Source organism: Hylaeus volcanicus, chromosome 5 (genome assembly GCF_026283585.1).
Source record: "Hylaeus volcanicus isolate JK05 chromosome 5, UHH_iyHylVolc1.0_haploid, whole genome shotgun sequence".
NCBI classification, from domain to species: Eukaryota; Metazoa; Arthropoda; class Insecta; order Hymenoptera; family Colletidae; genus Hylaeus; species Hylaeus volcanicus.
The window spans coordinates 26,050,485-26,071,059 of NC_071980.1; the positions used below are offsets into that span (position 1 = coordinate 26,050,485).

Consider the following 20,575-nt stretch of genomic DNA (forward strand, 5'->3'; position numbering starts at 1 on the left):
ATTTTATATTTTTGAATTGTCTCAGGCCTAGAGACTCAAGAATCTACGAACCTGTCAAAAATTCCATCTTACTACGATCATCTCGTTAGGTCTGGGTTAAGTAAGCACCGTTTAATTTGAGCTTGTTAATTGTACTTGGAATTGGCTTCCTTGGTGTGCGATATCGCGCGAATCTCAATTATTCGGCGAAAGTATTTCGAAGGAAGACAGATACTCAGATGTTGCGATACCCGAACGTAACGTTTATATTAACGTTAAATGTATTTACATACGTGCTGACGGCGCGCGTGGATGCTCAGGATGCACGCGTGGTTCGCGAATGAATACATGAATGGAAAGAAGTAGTTAACTCGACATAAATCTTGCGATAATATGATGCATATTTCATTGTGCGGTGCTCGTGTAGATACAAAGGGATTACGTTCCATTTTATCGCGCGTTGATAGCTGGCTGATGGCTGGACGTTCGGAAGATGCTCGTAGAGTTAGGATATTGCTCATGTTCGCGAGCAATTATGATATTATTCTAGATACGTTGCATACGATTCCTTGAAAGTTCAAAAATAAATTGTCATAAAAGGATGGTAATTCGATTACATATTTTTCGAAATGAATAGACCAAGAGCAGTATTGTAAAAACGTAAAGTAATAGATAATTAGACAAAATCAAAGGTGCAATTTTCCTCAAGATAGTAAACATACTCTTAAAAGATCGAAGCAACCTTGAGAAACAATTTTCCTCGAAGAAGTTAACAGAGAAATGAATCACGAGCATCGAAAATGTATTAATAAATCCTAACGAATGATGTTAACCATCAAAGATCAAACTAATAAATACTAAGACGACAAAATTCCAAAGAACGTTAAAAGTCTCGCCATTTCAAGCGTTCTCGACAAGTTAAAAAAAGAGGTAACCGCGTTTCAACGAGTGTCCAAACATTCACGAGTTAAATGCGATCGTTACGCTCTTTAATTACTCACGATGACAAACTAGATTCCACGGGACACGTTCGCGATCCGTATCTTCCTGAAAGCCCAGACAACGCGTCGAAGAATCACGAAAGTGAGAAGAAACCGCAGAAGGCCTGGGACACTATTCGGGTCAGAATCGAGGAGAATGCCAAGGTTTCACCCTCTCCGTTCTTTGCACCGGCAAGTGCAATTCTTTTTGCTGGATATTACGCGAACGACGGTGCCCTATATGCCGGGGCCCCCATAGGCTTGGTCCACGGCCGATTGAATTTCGGTTTCTGTAATCACGGTGTGTTGCAACAGGTGGGCGTATTCTCTTTAATAAAATAATGGCACACGAGTCTTATATAACAATACGGTCGCCTTATCGGTTACTACACGACCGTGGATATGTCTCAATAAAACTTGACACGCGTTCACTAGCGTTTTTCCCTTATCACGGCGATTAAATCTCGTTTCCAGATGTAACGTCGAGAGTCTCGCGCGTGGAAATTCGTGGCATTTCAAGAATCCAAGTTTACCTTCTGATTTACACGTCTATTGTTTTATTGAAAATGTATTATCGCGGATTTAACAGTTTCGTTGTCAATTTGGAACCGTTATATTTCTTTCTGATAAAAATTTCTTTCTTAATCGGTCCGTGTTGTCCTCGCATTGAATGTTGAAGTATAAAAATGAACTACACACTTCGATATTGTACCTAGATTTTGCTTTCAACGCTAATTATTCAAATGATCAACTGCTCTATTTTCTAACAATCTAAAAAGTGCACGGTTAAAATGAGTCTTCGACCGAGTTTCAGCGCGTATCTTCAACGATCAAAATTAACGATAGGTGGATAACGAATTTCACTGTTAATTTGCATCATTTTTCAGGCAGCACCGTGTTGCCACGAATAATATCATAATTACATGCTCGTAACTCTTTGGCGCGAGACGAATAATGGGCTTCGGACACGAAACAACCGCGGACATGTACCAACTAGTATTAAAATATCTATATTAATATATTCATTGCGGGAGATTGTAATTTATGACGAACACCTCGAAAGAGACTTTCCTTGACGGATAAGTGGACTTCAACGGATCTCCTCTGAAGAAGATGGAACGTTTCTCCAAAACGATATTATTCATATTTAGTACTTAGAAATCGCGAAATTTAATTAGGGGAATCATTATTTGATTTCGTCGGACTCAATAACACTCGGACTACCAAGTCAGTCACCTTCACGCATGTACTATGCAATGATGAGAAGTTGGCTAGCGGTTCTGATCGATAACAATAAAGTCTGCTAGATTATACAATAGAATCCTGCAGTACAGTACAGCTCATAATGTAGAATTTTATAATATAATCAAGGAGAATTACCAGTATATACCAAAATATACAGTTACCAATGAGACCCACTAGCCAGCTTTTTATCTCTGCGTAGTACCTCAAACTTTCCGATTTTCCCAAACGATCGATAGCAAAGCGGAATTTTCTCGAAGTCGTGGACGTTGCGTAAACGTTATTTATTTCGAATCGCGATAACGGCGCGAAGTATACATTCTAATGAGTTAACGAAACGTTTTTTTAATTGGGTATACGCATAGGATTTCCGTCCAAAATAAATCACACGAGAAGGTATCGAAGCATGTCTCGCGATATAACGAACGACAGTGTATTGTTCGAGCACATTTTTCGTACAGCTGCTCTTTTTATTTCGGCGAGGTGAAAGTTGCTCGGCAGTTTTGGGAAAACATATTGCCCCCGATAATTTACATACGTTCCATTCTTCTTAATTTGACCATGTTTTGACCACATTCGGGGAGTAAACGACTCCGCGGCATCCGCTATCGCGTGAGAAATACTAACCACGGCAGCTGTAATAACTGGTGGATGAAAGGCGGTCAAGTTGAGCCAAGCAAACTGGTTGATGCATTTTGAAGTTGAAGTTGTAGTAAGAAGTACGCGAATCGGCGTGGAAATGTCTAAAATTCTGTCGAGGAATAAATTCTTGGCCACGTTGTGGCAGGTTTGAGAAATATAGGACCAGAAAGAAACGATAGGAAGACGTTTCAACGAAACGTTTTTCCGTGTTATATGAATCATAAAAAGAGGAAGGAATATTAAGCATATAGTTGTAGTTGAATAAATAATACGATGCATTAAATTAGCTAACTAAAATTATATTTAATAATTGTCGATAGATGTCCATCGATCCGAATTTTTGAAGCACGAAATATATACCCCCCGTTGTCCTCTTCAAATTGTTTTTAGTAGGAGGTGCAAAGTCTTCATTTATTTACATAAACATCGATCATTAATCGTAGTAGATAGATTGTATAACTGAGCTTTAAATCAACGCGATAAATTAGGAAATATCTCCTTACATCTAATAATATCCAATTAGCGTCGATCAGTAAAAATCAATTCTCGTTTGAGTCGTGTCTCAACACGAGGATAGCTCAAAAGAAATTCCAGTGTAAATCTCGCAGTCGTACGAAAGCGAAGTCCGGCAATAGCCATCAATTGAAAATAAAGGAACGATTGGGCTCACGTCGCGTTCTTATTGCGGTTACATAAAACGGCCACTCGCGTAATGCAAAGACATTTCATACGCTACACGAAGGCAGCGCCGCTTACACGAGGTTTACACGTATGAATACTCGCGGACGTTTAATCTAACGCATTCAAATGGACGTGAAAGATGTTCTGCGGGCAGGAAGCGACGAGGAAAAAGAGAGAGGATCCCCTAGCAAAGTGGCCGATCGAGTAACTGGTAGAAGAAAGGCATCGGCCTGAAATCTGTCAGTCCCAGATTCGCAGATACAATTTCTTTAGCAATTATCTTTCTGTCCGTGTTGTACGCGCAATGCAGAGATCGATGGGTTAACATTGAGCCGTTATAATATCCCTTACATAACATTTGCAACAACGCTTTATATAACGGAGTGTCTTTCTCTTTTTCTGAATTTTTTTGACGCACGAAATTTTGTGCGACGTGCAATTTTCTCTGGCAATGAGTGCTAAATGGTTGACGTTACAGCAGGCCCTCCATAATAGCGTGGAAATCTCGTTCGTTGCACTGCGTTGACAAGTGGAAGGGATGGTCAGTTAGATGAGAGTGAAATGTGAGGTGAAAGGAGTACAGCAGAGTATCGATAATCCCAAGGAAATTTATTGATGATTGTGGCAAAAAGTCTTGTAGGCTGGCAAAATATGTACGAATATATGTATAGAGTTTGATATCGACGTGTCTAATAGTTTTTCCAAAAGAACATTTTAAACATCAGACAATTTTTGGAGGTTCGAGATAGACATCTGTTGAGAATTATTGTTAATTTTGCTTATTGTTATTATTGTTAATTATTGTTAATTATTGTTAAGAATGATCAATAGTCGCCAAAATCGATGATCCATAATTGAAAAAATTCTTACTACCTTGCGAAACATATGCACGACGTTCAAACTTGATGCATCCACTTTCCTTTAAAAACACTCTGAGAAATCGTTAAAATTGTCAAAATTCCAAAATTATTCCAAACAAATCCCTGAGGAACGATCGATAATTACGATAGAATCGGTTTCCGCTGATTCGACATGATCGCAGCGGCTCTATCTGTTGTCGAGTGTGTCGGTCGACCGACCCTGATCGCAGCAGGTCGAACAGCCGCATTCTGGCTCGTGCGCGAAGATCGACTTTCGCTAAGTCACATGATGCTAAGTCACATGCGTTCTGCGCAATCTTGCATCTCGATGCGCTCGTGTGAGAGATCCCTCTTCCACTGTGGGATCGTGTTTTCCTCGGCACTCGTACAGGTGCACCAACCGTGCGCGCCCGCGTTCTTATGCGCGAGAGGTCGTAGACACGCGGATCGATCTGGCACGACGAGGCAAACGGATCTTTCTTTTCGCCTTCTTCGGTTCCCTTTCACAGACACGGGATTGTGGGGTGGCTCAGGAAATATTCAGCTACCTGATCTACTTTTTTTCCTTTTTGAATATCATATATATTCTCTTGGGGGTAGGAGGACGAGAGATAAAAATAAAAGTGGTGCAGGCGCGTATTTATTTAAAATTCGGTAGACGAATGATTTTAGCATCTAAATTTAATATGTAATCAAAATACAGTATGCTGGAAGCATTTATTTAATTATTTGGTAGCCTCGTTTAAGCTAACTTTTAAATTCAGCTACTAATCTTGTACCACATGATAGTAATTTACAGAAACGAAAAAAATTAAGTAAAACTGAGAGGGCAAGATGAAAAAGGAAGCGATCTAAATTAGAATAAATAACGATATAGGATGATACATTTTATAATAAAGAGGTTCTATCTTCGGTGCATTTCCAAATCAATTCTTCACGGTTTGAATAATCATTTTCGAAGCGATGAGAACAATTTCATCACCCACCGTAGTGTACACATTTAGTTTTAATATATTATAGTCCAGAACCATGACTAACTTAAGAAGGTAATTAATTAAGGAACGACGTAATATGTTTATAAATCATAGATCATAGCCATCATGGCCATAGATCATACTCTTTATATAACAAGCATAAGTTATAGCTACTTGGCAGGTGCAAGGAGAATGAGACAATTTTCTCTTTAACGTACTGACATTCTCATAGCTCCCTCTCAGAAATTTATTTAATTCAGCTACCAAAGAAGTGGTAGAATTTTAAAAATCGATACAACTTTCGTATCGGTTACTTAATTTTTTCTTTCATAAGATCAATAGATTTCCCTTCAAAAATGAATTTAATTCTGAACTCTAAATAAATCTACAATTTCTTACCTTTTGTTCTGCGAGAATGTATAGCGTGTCTTTTTGTTCGCTTTTATTTCCTTTCGATCGTCGATCGAAGCTTGCGTCCATCTACATTCGGAAAAGTAAGAACGTGTCATACTTATTTCTCGATTCTACATTCCATGTGTAATAATCGGCGTTACATCGCGCGTCATTTGTCGTATTATAATAATCGTAATGTACAATCATCCAGATTCTCGGCTTATGGCGGCATCGGCTTATAACGTTGTCTGTGTAATTGATTAAGTATTAATTTACTCGACCACTTTCGAGCGTCGCGGCTGATGGCGATCGGCAGATTAAGCGCATAATTCTTGAGAGCATGGGTGGCGCTCGATAAATTCAAATATTTCGCGTTGCGCAATTTGAATAAAACAATTACACGCCGCGTTCGATATTCCGTACGTGCGATGCTCAAGACGGCAGGAAGGTTTAATTGCTATGGCAATGGACGATGAAGTATGTTGATGCGCCTTGGAAGGAGGTATGGCAACTTCAACCATGAAGCATTTATAACCATCTTGTGATATTACCCTAAATATTAAAGGAAATAATACTTTGAGAGAGAGAGTACATTTTTTGGACAACCAGAATGGTATATACAATATCGCATTGTTTTTTTAACTAATTTACTTCTTTACCTGTCCATGATAATTCAGGTGTTTACCCCATTGGTATAACAATGATAACATTAATTGTTTATTCCACAAGTTCAATAATGAAAAATACAGTATCAATTTTTGTAAAGTAGCAGGAATCGCGCAAATCCACTGCATTTTATTCAAATACTGTTTCTCAATTCTAGCGATGATTCAGAATGAATACCACGCGGATATCACGTTTGCGTAAGCTTGTAAAAAGCACAAAATGTAATTCTAATTAGCGAACGATATCTGCCAGTGTTGAAACATTTGACACGAACATTCGTCCACTGTTCCGAGAAACAGACACGTCAGTGCTTACATAAAATGAATTTGCCCATTCGGGCAAGCATCGTCCCAAGCGTCGACGGTGTCCATCAACCTGGGTTATTTTTGCGCGCTGCGGTAATACTTGTCGATTAATTCTCAATTGGCATCGAAGGTATCTCGCGGAGCACCTGTTCTTCTTTTGTGGGTGACGTCATTGTTGCGAATGCAGATGCACCATTCGACTCCATTCGTAAAAACGTCCTTATATGTCGTTCGATTTGAGCACACGACTTATCGCATAAAACGTCCAAGTAATTGGTCGGTGATCAAAATTAATACACCATTTAAAAATTAATATCGAATTTTCTCCACGCAGTCGTTACTGCGCCATTTAAAAGCAGTATCGAATTTCTCTTACACCATCGTTAAGATGCTGTTAAAAAATTAATATCAATTCTGAATAGACAGAATTGCACGCAATCTATAACCCAACGATTTGGCCAAATGATTCACGCGTTCGGTAGTTTGTCCAGTCAGTCCAGATCACCCAGATCTGGTTTCATTTCACGCACGGTACCACCCATTGTTCTACGGAGCTTTCTCTTCCCTGTCTGTTCCCTCTTGTCTGCTGATCGAAAGAGCGTAGACACGCGAAAAGGGGCCCGCTATATTTATCAGAACATCGTTCGATACCAATCTAAATAGCTCGTTTGTCTCGCAGAGGTAGATCTCGGCTCTAGTCCAAGCTGGAGGTGAAGTCGCACGCGCGACTGATTGAAACGAGAGCGACAGCTCGAGGAACCAAGAAAGGGAACAAGAAAGCGATCAGAAGACGCAACGGAGAGAGGAGGAACTTTTCGTAGACATTCTGTTGCGTATTCTGACCCCGTTTTCTTCTGAACCGAGTAGCCATCTGCACAGAGTTTCCCAGAACGTTTAATTGACAGGGCCGTGTGAACAGTAATTTTTATGTTAAGCACCTAATCGCTTCTTCGAAGATTGATGGTTAGCCCTCTGCAGCCTATTTTATGCCCGATTTCTGAGGAAAATTCTACGGGGTCATTGGTGAACGCTAACGATGGAATATAAATTGGATAGTAAATTCTAGCAAACACATATTGTTCATCTGTGTCTACCTTGGCGTGAGAAATTGCAAAATAATTGTTCCAAGCTGATAGTTTGCTAGATATATTATTACTTTCTAATCACTAGTGGCCTACTTATGTCGTAGTCGACGTAGTAACTCATAACAATAGGTTGAACCTCCTTCTGGGCCTTAAACGATCAGGTCTACGAGAGCAAATTTTGTATGTAAAATAGAGTACTTCGTGTTACTGCCAGCATGTGCTCTTTTAACGACAGTATACTCTATTGTACCTACGAAAATTTCCCTCCATGCACTTTTACATTACATTACATTACATTCTACAGTATCCGTAATATTTTATTATCGTTCAAAGTAACAATTATCAAACAAGTATATCGACAATATATACTTCACTTCAATAACCTGAACAACCACAAATGAAATATTCTAATGACATCCGACCCTAAATCATCGTCGATTCGTTTCTATACGGTTAATTTTATTAGACACCAAACACACAGTTCTGTACCTTTGCCAATTCATTTCTAAGACGACACTATTCAGTCACCGTTTCGTGACCAGATCGTTTCTGTATCAACCACTGAATCTCCTATTAGTACACCAGACTATCAAGATCGCACGCAGTCACTCAGTCACCCATTCGCGTCGATTTGATCTTCTGTTTACCGTGTGTTGCGAAATAAAGTCCATCTTCTTCGGAACTTTATGTTAACCAGATCACCTACCTATTATACATTGCTCGAAGTAATCAAAGAAAGTCTTATTGGAACGAGAAAATCAATGTTTCAAAAGCTATTCCTCTTAAACATTCACACTTACGACTTGTCATTCTTGACGTGTGATTTATTTTTCATGTACAGGATTACTTTTAGCGATTTCTTGTATTATTAGCGTGACCAAGCTTTACTTATACATTTAGGACATAATGTATAAAATTTGAATTATCGAATAAAAAGAACAAACAAGGAATATCCAAGGAGCGGTTTGTAAAAATAGAAAATGGACGATTCACGAATGGTAAAACTGTGATTGGGTGACCAGCCAACCGCTAACAGGACATTGAACAATAGTTATAACAGGATACAGCGTTGCAGGATACGCAGGCTAGACTCGCCCGTCGTGAATCACGCGGCAAGGTATGCAAAAGAATGAAAGTTTCGCGAAGTGGTGATCGCAGACTCGATCATACAGTCGAAATACAACGATGATATTCGAGACTATTTTAAGAGATTTTAGTCATAGGGTTTCGCGTTCAATTAGCCTAATAGGACGATTATAACTTTGCCAATTAAACATTTTTTTCATATAATTTGGTAGAATTATTTTAAAGGCCTTAAGCAGCAAGAAATTTAATTTTAACCTAGACAAAGAGAGTATCCCCTTGAAACAAATAAATTTGCGGTATCGTGGAAGTCCGATATAAATGGATTTCGAGTGGGATGGTCTGTATCGTATTTGGTAACGCTGAGGAACTAGATGGCAAGTACCATACATTTCTTCTGCCAGTTTCACATGGAAGAATAAAAGGTGTGCTATCATTTCGACCTATGGTGCGTGTGCTAACTATAGACCCTCCAGTTTAACAGAGGCTACGCTCGTAATACAAGCGAGTGTCGAAGCTGTCCGCGTGGGAGAATAGAAATGCCCTATTATTATCTGGATGGAGCGTCTAGCCGATCTAAATTTAAACCAACGGACTCGTACATCGTGGTATTGAAATCTCGTCGGGAATTTAACAATAGAGCGACAGGACACGTGCTAACACATATTCCAAGACATCTTAGTATTTATGAACATGTGAGCAGAAATCCTATTTAGTACTCGAACAAAATATACAATTATATTAAGTGTACAAATCGCCCGTCATTTTTATTAATAAAATATATTTAAATTCGAAGAATTTAATTAAATAATTAAACAAAATTTTAATAATGTAGATATAATTCAGTGGCACTTCAGAATTTTATACAATCCTCTTGAAAAGAAAAACAGAATTTTAGGAAATATTTTGATAGGTCGCGTTTATTCTTGCCCTCAGGGGCTGTAGCTAACGTTTAATTGTAGCTACGGTACGGGTTTAGCAATCCCGTGGTACCCGAGCTATGGGGAGAGGAAGGGGCAGGGGACCCCAACAGGCTACTGACATGCTAGAGAATTTAATGGGAATGCTAGAGAATTATGAAGAAGGGTATCTAAGCAAATGCAAAGAGATCGTAAAATATTTAACCGAAGCATGTAAGTGAATAAGAGACAGGGTATAAAAATGTTGCTATAATGTTACATTAACACGAGGTTTACTGAGTTCTCTCATCAGATTCCTATTACTGAAGTAATTACTGAAGTAATGCCTTAATAAATGCAGACGATTTACTGAAGTTAACAAGGCTTGAACAAAAATAAATTTGGATATATGCTCGTCTCTTTATACGAATACAAGTCAGCATAACTGATTGGCAAAAAATATAAAGTCATGCGCGATTTGGAATGGATCAAAATGACCGTGCTCCGTATACCTAGTGTTAAGTTTGAAGTTCCATACATCAATGCCAATTAAGGTTGCAGCCGCGTCCAACAACGTTGAGGTAAACAATTGTTTGAGGCGTGCTGGCATTACGTAATCGCAGTGTAACATCCACAAACGTGTGAACGAATCAAGCTTGGAACGGTAATAAGGGTTTCGCGGTCCTTTTATTCGCGATTTATCGTCGCCTCTGCTCCCCTTGTTTCGCTGTAATTAATAGCGACTACCTTTTACGGTGTTAATCCTCGTTTGATATAATTCAGCCAGCAGCTCATTGTGAGAGCGCGTATGCAGAAAGTGAGAGGACATACGCTCCTTGGTAATAGGTTGCCCGAGATTACTTTCACAACGGGAGCAAGGTCTTATTTTTTCGCGCGGATGCATCGTCGTCTACTTTCATAGTTTCGGTGGAGTGCACGCGACTCCAGCAAATTACTATGGATTATATTACAATCATGAGACACTCGTCGACATTGAATTCGTTTCGCGCAAATAATAACGTGTATCTACTTCTGGAATTTAATCGTTTCACTTCGCACTTTCTACGTATTAGTTCGTTGTGACAAAGTAAACTCGTCAACGTACAATTTATTTCATAGAAACGGTATTGTTACATTCTATCATTTGTTTATTTTCATTTTCGCTTTCTAAATAGTTTCTCCGCGGGCAATATATTTGAAAGTCTATGTTCCAGATTTAACGTTTACTTCGATTACACGAAAGAACAGTAACACTATACATAGTAAGTAAAACTATGAAAGACTGATCCCAGAAAACATTATTGCGGGATTATTACGTCAATATTATCTGATTTAATAATTTTCCTGCGCAATTTCTATGTATCAATTACATTAAACAAAAGAGAACTGTCAGCCTGCCGATTTCGGTACAGGATTATTAAAATTGCAAATAATGTACAATATCGATTTCATTTAATATTCAAGAAAAATGAAAACAGAGATATTCCTTATCACGCTTTGAATATCAGCGTCACTAACGCCATCCTGCGTACGAGTTCGAAACCTGCCACGTTCTATAAGTGAAAATCAGCAGTCGATATTTGTTGTTAGAAAAACGTCTTATTTAAAACAAACAAATTTAAGAAATTATTCTTATAATTAATAACGCCATTAACGTTCAATTCGTATGATCTAATTAATATCTATCGCGGGGTATTGATTTAATAAATAATTCAGTATTCGCGGGACTGAGAACAATAATCGTGTAAGCGAACAAAAAAATGAAGCTCACTTCTTTATCAGTTTGTGTAAAGTTACAAATTGAAAGAGGTGTCCATAGTATCGAGTTAGTAGGAAAATTATTTTACATTAATATCCTTATTACTAATATTGTCGTTAACACTCAATTTCTTATTCACTTATTAGTAGAATATTCTTGTATTTAAAGAAAGTGTTTGAAATATCCTACGATACATAGTGTTTTAAGGAGCTGCTGTAGTCGCGTTTGATGCAGTTGGCGTTGTCGCAACTGTTGTTCCGTTTGCTGTACCTGACGCCCCTGGCATTGCTGTAACTGTTGTGTTTGTTGAGCTTGTTGCGTTTGCTGCGCCTGTCGTCGCTGTTGGCGCCGCCGTTGATGCAGCTGACGCTGCCGTTGTAGCTGACGCCTCTGGCGTTACTCCTGTTGCATTTGTAGCTGATGATGCTGGTAGCGCAGCTGTTGTTCCTGACGACGCTGGCGCTGATATTGAAGCTAGCATCGTTGCTAAATCTGGCGGCGCCATCGTTGGTGGCGCTGGCACTGTATTTGGTGGTACCATAGGGTTTGGTTTTTGATTCATGTACAACTCGGGACATTTTACAAGGCAAGCTAAGTTCACTAGGTATATCGATTGACTCGAAGGGTCGCAGAAAGTGTCGCAAAACGACTTTCGCAAGGGTTCGAGTAAACCGAAACCGAATCTTGGCGAACGTGGATCAATAAAATCTTCCCTCATAAACTGCTCCTGTAATAACAAAGAAAAAATATAAATGTTCATCAAACGCAAGGTCCAAAGTAACTATTAAATTTAAATCTTGCTAAAATATGAGAAAAATTCAACTTGTGGTTAATAAATAGTTATCTGTATGTTTTATGTCGTTGTTTGATACGACCTAAACAGTTGCTTATTTTAATCAATGCATACAAAGGATGGTTGTCTGAACTGGACAATTTTCGACGATTTTTTAAATTATAATATTTCAAATGTACAATAGTTATTCAATAGTTATTCGAGTCAATTGTTCAAGATAAATGTAAAATTGAACTTATTTAATCTTCAAATTGTCTGTTAATCTTATTACAATTGAAAAATGCTATAGCATAATAAGTGTCGGAAAATGCATGCTATTAAAATCTAAACTAATCGATATTTTTCAAACAGATTTATTACATAAATGAAAATTTGTATTTCAAAATTGAATGTGCTTTATGAATTAAATTTAGTTAATGTACATATCAGAAGTAATTCAAATTTCTGTGTTTTTAAATTTATCTGCACGCGAAAGAAATCTTACAATTTTAAAAAACCCCGAAAGTAGTTCAGTTTTAACAACCGTTTTCCTATTTGTATAGTTGCAAGAGCAGAAAACAAGAAACTCGACCCTTACATAATTATGTACAAGGTGAATTGATGTAATTTTCAAATTGGAGTACTAACAGTAAATGATACATTTTTAGTAAAACTCGTCGCGCGAAGTCGCGATATAATAAATATTCAAAATATAGTAAAAAGTACAGCATGTCTAACCTGTGACCCAACAGATCCGATCAATATCAGCAAAGCAATCCATGGTGCGAAGTGTGACATGACGTACTCGCTCTAAGACAGTCCAGACTGAATGTGACACGGGCAATATTTTCCAACGAATATCCCTGCCAGCTTATATAGATGCACCTGGGGCCCTGAATTGTTGAAAAATTCAAACGTGACCTATTCCCGCTCTTTATGATTTTTTACAACTCCCCGGGAACTACGGCTGCCCTTTGTAACAGGTAGCATACATTCCTTATCGCGATGCTTTGTCCAGTGTCCTAAAAAAGTGACAATATTTTATGCAAAAATCGACGATAATGCGCCATTGTTAAATATAGATACAAAGCGAACTGGCATCGCGTAAAGAGTTTCGATCGTTTTTTGGATATTGAATATCTCGAGAAGAGAATGTATTTTTGTTTACTTGACGAATCCAAAATAACGTAAAAAGGCATCGAACGTCGATTGTTCCGAGTATTTTTCTCTTTTTTTTTTTCTTTTCTTTGTGATAATCAAATAAATGTCTGCGCTTGGCCAAACAACGAAGAAAATTGTTATACATAAACGTCGAGGGAAATAGAAATTTATTACGTTTACGTATGGATGACTCAAATCCGTAGTCACGTTGTTAATTATCATATGAAAAGCACCGTGATGTTTTCCATGCGGTACCTAATTACATATATGCAACCTGGTTTGCATCTGTGCACACTGCAAGCTATCGATAGTCAACCGTTGTCTGGCTTAATTAAAACCTGCATGGAAAGGAACTGTTCCAAATATTATCAATTTCGGGTCGTTAAACGATGTTCAACCTTGTAGCGTCGTTTAATACGCGAAGAGAATTTATCAAAGTCGTGACTTATTAATAACAAAATAGAGATGTATTGAATGTTTAGAACCATTAGTCAAATAATTCTAGCAGAATTCCTAAAATATTACATAAATTGGTCACTCTGAGAAAAATATCATAAAACTTGCAATATTTTTCTGAAATTTAGTTCATCCATCTAAACTTTTCAGATCAATGATTTCTTAATTCGATGTATAATGTATTGCATAAACTTGTAATTGAATCTTAAATTTGATTATGATTAAATTTTTGCTCCATTTTGAAGAGTGAATCGAATGTAAATAATAAAAGAATCCGTATTTGCGGTCGTAAGATTCTTATCATTTGTTTAGTTTGTATAACATATGCAACACTAAATATTATTTTTTTACACATTATAATACGAAATACCAATTCGATTAATTTTCTATTTTCAGTGTCGACCCAGGACGTCGACGATGAGCCAGCCAAACGTGCCGCTAAGTATGTCCAAAAGTGTAAACTAAATACCAAACAAAAATTATTTAATTGTCATCAAACCATTAAAATTATCAAAAGGATCCTAATTGTTTTAAAATGTATACAATATAAAAGCTGTCGCCAAAAACAAAACATAAAAAGAGTTATCGAGTAAGATCAAGGAAAACTTGCCACTATTATTTTTCGTTAAAAGAGTCTTGCGACAGATCTTTATTCATATTCCAATTATTGTTTTAATTGCTCGATATTTTTAGTTTCAAGTTCAGCATTCCTAGTTTCGTACGTGACTTCAGCTTTACCAATGCACATATAGAAAATATTGTTCATCGAATCAGAACCAGAATCAAGAAATGTCGTCGACCATTGGTGTTAAGCGACTTTTTTCGGGATTCGCGGTTCAACGATTTGGTAATGCATACATAAGGCGTCGATTATACTCGAGTTGCGCCTATGACCTTTCACGCAGGACTGCTTAAAGTTACGTCAATGGTGTGCATTGTACGGGAGAGCTGACTGGTTGGAAGGCGATAGACACCACGTGATCGTGCTACCAATGATGTCGGGGAATACCAGCGGGTCGATAACAATGAGACCGACAACGGAGCTTCAGGAATATTCTCTTCGCCTTGGTCCAGCGCCCTGCCCTTACATTTTCCGTCTCTTCTCCTCGTTGTGTCGCTATCATCTTCCATAACTTCCTCGAGCATTGGTCAGCTCTATTTCTTCATTTCTCATTTCTGCTTTCAACGTGAAAAAAAAAATAGGTCTACACAACTCCTAGTTTTTCGCCCTATCGTAGAATTCTCTATGCCATATGCGCAATAAACATTCGATCCTACTTTGTTTTACATATATTCGTTGATACTCCAATTCCACTTGGATCTTCAAACGGATCTTGGAAGTACTTCACTGGTAATCTTTTCTTTGTTCGATGATGCATCGCGTTTTAGATCTTTGCAATTCACGTGTCTTCTTTACAGAAAGAAATCGATAGTCGCATATCGACGTAAGGTTCGTATTCTTGAGGCTATCCTATAGGATGCACTTAGATATGGCTCTTAGTTCACAAGACTTTGGCACGAGTTAATCTTAAGTTGGACAATACGCGATTATAACAAATCTTTATGGTACGACTGGTGAAATTATTTCAGAGCACCCGGAGACAGAGAAAATTATTAATTATTTGCAACGAAAATCGATAAATGGTACGAATTATCGACACGTATCTTCCTTACCCAAAGCTGATGGTGCAGTGTTCTGTGTCCGCGGATTATCGCAACGTAAATAAATTATCACCAAATTAAAAATATCTTTAAATTGATAACAATTTTCTCAACTCCAGAAGAAATCATTAAATTTATGATAACGCATGAACTTTATTCTCGAAGGTTTCCTAGTTATTTGCAACTAAATTATAACTCACTGTGTCTAATGGTTAACATTTAATTTTTCTATTCCTACAGCAGAAAAATACAATAAACGGGATGAATCGCCACAGATCGAATATAATAAAATGATCGATTTTATACGAATCCAAAGGAGCAGCGAAATCGCGATTTCTACTAATTAAATTCAGTTCTTGCCAGCGTCAGGAAAGATTGTCACTGCGGAAATTCCTAGACCGAGCAATTAGCTGTTTTGTGCCAGACCGAAGCCAGGCTTCCAGTAACGGGGAACATTATTCGTGAAAGTAATTGAACTCGTTATGAAACTCGTCTTTCAAGAAAGTAATCTAACCCCGTGGTGGGGGTTTCGTAATTCTGAATCTCTAATTGGGCCCGCATATGCCAATCGATCCTCCTTCGGTCACGCACGTGGAAGAGAATAGGACAACAAAATGACTGCCAGAGTCGACATTTAAGCTGAACTTTTCGATATTCACGCGAACGATCGCCAAAGGATACACGACAAAACATGCGATTCAGGTCTTTCATAACTCTAGGAATTTTTTATTCCTTCGATGGTTTAGCTCAAATGATAAAACGTCTTAGTCCCTTGGGCACTCGATACGAAGCAGGCTACCCACAATCGGTAACATGGTTCGCATCCGAGTCATTCTAACCTACAACTACAATTTCCATTGTTTTCCCTATTTCTCCTATGTTATAACAGAATACGTATGAAAGTATATATAACTCTGTGGAAAGTTAAATACTTAGCACTCCTGAAAACCTGGCTTATCAAAAATGAAAAGGTCGCGTGAAACGTTTGTCAACGTTTACGAGAACTTTCTCCCCCTAATCAAGGGAATTAATCTCCCACGCGTTGGTACCTGGATAATTCACTATCCAGGAGCCTCGGTACACAGCCAGAGTCATCGATGATTCAGGACGCGTGTGAAGGCGGATTCGCGGCACCTCGGATCGCACTGTCTCCCAGATATCCCCCAATGGGGAATAGCCGGTATTCGGAGCGGTCCGAAACCTCGATCGAAGAACGTTTGGACTGGTAGCGAATCCGCGAATCCACCTCGGAGCCGCGACTTCGCGGCTAATGGCCGTGGTCCGTTCCAGTTGATATAAAGAAAGGAGGAAAAAAGGCAGGAGTCACGTCTTGACATCGGTTACCAGTCGCATCGTGGAGTGGGAGGAAGAAATGTACTCCGGGTGATAACTAGACGAGAGGACCCAGTTAATTAGCCGCACGGTTAGATAACGCTCTTTATCTAGATCGTGCAGAACGATCGGGGCTGTGCAGCAGCGCGAACATGCACCAGCCACCAGCCAGTCGACACTCGATTGGCGGAGTGCGCGGCGGAGGATGGCAGGAGAGAGCAAAAGCGACGAGGGGCTGTTAGACGAGACCAGGAGGGCACAGAGCGGCGGGGGCGGAGGAGAAAGGTGGCGGAGTTCTCGTTCTTTGCAGAGAACTCCACCGGTAGTCGCCTCCTTGACGTTCCTCTGGGGGGTTTCAAGCTCGCGCGTGGGAGTGTAGGCTGATAGTAGCGTGGGGTGCATATCGAAGGGAAGATGAGAGTGGGTGGGAAGGAAGGAAGGGTGGGCGAAACGAGTAGGTGGGTTAGGTAGGTGGATGGGTGGTTGGTCGGTCGGCTAAGTGGTCGGGGAACGACGGCTAGAGGGAGCGAGAGACGCGAGGACGCAGGCAAGGAGCACGGTTGAAGGGCGGTCGGGGAGGTTGGAGGCCTTGGAGTGGGGTTGTCGAGGCGTGGGTGAACCGAATCCATCGGGTTCCCTAGGGAGAGGAGGAACGGGCAAAGAAAGGAGAAAGACGACGGCGCTCGGGCCACGAGAGACGCGTAGACGGTGGTGGAGAATGGGGCCCGAAAGAGGGAGACGCCACGCGAAGTGGAATGGAAAAAGAAAGGATACGACGCCGAGAGGGAGATAAATGAACGTTCCTGGGGGAGGGAACACGGTCGTACGGTCGAAGCCGAACAGAGATGGCAAGCGGGAAGACGCGCGACGGGAGCAAGAAAGGGAAACGCCTGAGACGACGGAAGGTGAGAAACGCGGGGCTAGGAATGAACGGAGATGGAAGAGAGACAAGAGGGATGGTGATACGGTGTAAAGACAAATAGAGCGGGAATGCAATAAGGAAAGACGTAGCCCGAATATACATATTCTCGAAGAAAGAGAATGCCAGGGGGAGGGAGCGGAGACTGTGACAAAGAGAGAGAGAGAGAGGGAGGGAGAGGGAGAGAGAGAGAGAGGGATAATCGAGGGAGATAGCTCGAGCTGATAGGCACGCTGAGAGTGGACGAGACAGAGACGAACAGATCGCCCAGAAGGAAGAGGACGCGAACGCGAGTACAACGTGTCGAGGGAAGGACGAGGAGAGGGAGATAAAAGAGAGACTTGATAAGAGAGAGAGACACGGGGCGAGGGAGGGCAAAGCAGAGAGTCGACTCGGATATGAGGGTGTCGCGCAAGCCGGTCACGCCGAGGTTTCCATGGCAACGACAGGCGATAAATCAACCCGCAACATCCCCGAGTACCGCCAGATAAAACCGCATACACATATGTGTGTACGTGCATATACGCGCCAGGAGGATACCGACTGGTAACTCCGCGCCCAAAAAGTTTTCCCTTCGCCCGATTTATGCCGCCGCTGGCTGCAACACTGAACGCCTTGCCATCGAGGAGGAAAGAGGACTCTTTCTCTCGTTTCTTCGCCGGTATTTCGCCATCTCTCTCCCGACTCCCTTTATAAACTCGTCTTTTTCTCCCTTTCCTCTCTTCATTCCAGTTCCCCCCCTCGTTCCCTTTTCTTTTATTATCCTTCCTCTCCCTCCCTCACCCCCTCACCCCCTCCCCCTCCCCCTCTCTCTCCTCATTTCTCGTCCTCTACGCCGTCTCTTCATTTCTCCCACTTTATCGTTCACCTTTGCCACTCTTCCCTTTTCGCGGGGTCCGTGCTCTCTCTTTTTCCGTGCGTGCCCCCTGTGGCCCCCCTCTCCTGTTTCGTTTGTCTCTCTTTCTGCATTCCCTGCACTATGCAACACAGGTACGACCTAGCGCGAATTGTGCATGCACGGTGGCTAGCCTATCGTGGCGCATGCCGCGACCTCAAGGTGTCCTATCGTGTCCTTTCATAGTCGTGCAGACGTAATTGACGTTTGCAAACGCAGACGAGTGTTGATAATAACAGTTCATTTTCTGGTTACACTTCCGATCCCATTGCGCAACGACGTAGCCAAAACGGAAGTACCCGGCGATCATTTTCCCCGCAGCTGTTGAGGAGTACGCCGGGATGAGGAAAAAAGAACACGTGGGAGAATTCGTTTAGCGGCGGTGGTGTCATACGGACACCGATGAACGAGAAAGAAAGCGAAATTGAGACGTCAATCTGCCACGATTTGGATTGGTTTTAAGGTCAAAGCGTCAAGTTACGACCGACGAAGCTTCAAGATTTGGAACATGTGATTTGGCTATTCGCGGCAACAGAAGTTGAGGAAATGATCAACTATTGAGGACGTGACTCTAGGAACTCCTTGTTACATAAGTAACGGACAAAATTGCAGAATAATTGCGTCCAAACTTTGACCTGCCAAGATTTGGATTGATATTTAGGTCACTTCGGATTCAGCCATCAACTTTCAAACTTCAGAACGTAATACACTATTCGAAAGACACCCTGGTAACTTCTTGTTACGTCATTGGACACATAAAAAATGCCGGATAGTTTCATCTGTACCGATTTGCGTTGATCGTAGGATGAATGTTTGGCTTAGTATCGCGGCCAGAGCGACGAATACGATGCGGCATTTTAATCGCGACAGAAAACGCGTGGGCTGTGGATAAACCCTCGCGAATCTAATCTCGTTCGGCACGCCACTGACGTCACCAGAGGCGCCCTCGTGACGTTGCCCAGCCGTCGGTGACGTATGGCGACTCTCGGCGAGCGTCCTTGCTCAGGATGCTTAAGGTCGTAAGGTGTAATGGAGCACTCGTACGGACCACGTGTACGTGACTCTTTATTTAAAGAAGTCGCCCCGCGAGATCACCCTTTAGCCTTTCAGACGAAAGAGGATCCGTTAATTTAACCCTGCTAGGTCTTACGGCGCGATGGCGCAATTTGTCTGGTAGCGTGGGATGAAAGAAATTTGAAGTGAGAGCTGAAACGTAAGTTATGTGTAAACTTTCTCTTGGGTTCGTCTAATTGGCTTCTTTCGTAAATCACACTGTGAAAATAAAAAAACAGATGTCGTGTTGGTCGTGAAACGAACGATTAAAATATATTAAGTTACCGACAAGTTACGACTATAAGAGTGCTAGTATAGTTCGGAGGGATTTAAGTACGTAGTTACATGATCTACAACTTTCAGGGGTAGTTTTCACCCTTTAACGCTAGAACTGTATCGGCAGTCAAGTTTACCTGTGTATGACGAACTTCTTTTTAAAATTACTCAATCGTTAGCTATGGTTATGTCTCAGGCTTTGATTGACGAATTAAGTTATCACTTTCTCCTTCAATTTCAACGATACCGTATTATTTATAACAGGTATGCGCAAAAAAATTCATCTTTGATATTTTTCGAAGCTCTATCTGAAAAGTTTTATTATAATCGATGTGTCAGTCGCTTGCAAGACAGATCGATATTCCGAATAGATGAATATTTCCTTTATTGCGACAATTGAGATCCTCCATCCCCAAGATAAGGGTCTCGTTGCCATAACGTTCACTTTTGGATCGAGGGAGGACGTCGCGGCGACCATCATATAACGACGGTACTATTTTA

At 40.5% G+C, this 20,575-nt stretch overlaps 2 protein-coding genes across 2 annotated transcripts in view; one reads left to right on the forward strand and one right to left on the reverse strand.

Annotated features, from left to right (window-relative positions):
• LOC128876295 (centrosomal protein of 290 kDa) overlaps window positions 1-14,767 on the forward strand; it is a 76,269-nt gene extending 61,502 nt beyond the window's left edge. The window contains exon 24 of the mRNA XM_054122525.1: window positions 14,334-14,767. The gene's annotated coding sequence lies outside the window, so the exon portion shown is untranslated. The remainder of the gene's footprint in view (window positions 1-14,333) is intronic.
• On the reverse strand, window positions 11,225-13,218 carry LOC128876297 (spore coat protein SP96-like). The gene is made up of 2 exons (XM_054122532.1): window positions 13,059-13,218; window positions 11,225-12,275 (listed from the first exon to the last, which is right to left on the reverse strand). Exons 1-2 carry the CDS (start codon window positions 13,116-13,118, stop codon window positions 11,751-11,753), a joined length of 585 nt encoding a protein of 194 aa, XP_053978507.1. The 5' UTR covers window positions 13,119-13,218; the 3' UTR covers window positions 11,225-11,750.
• Window positions 14,768-20,575: the final 5,808 nt, after the last annotated feature.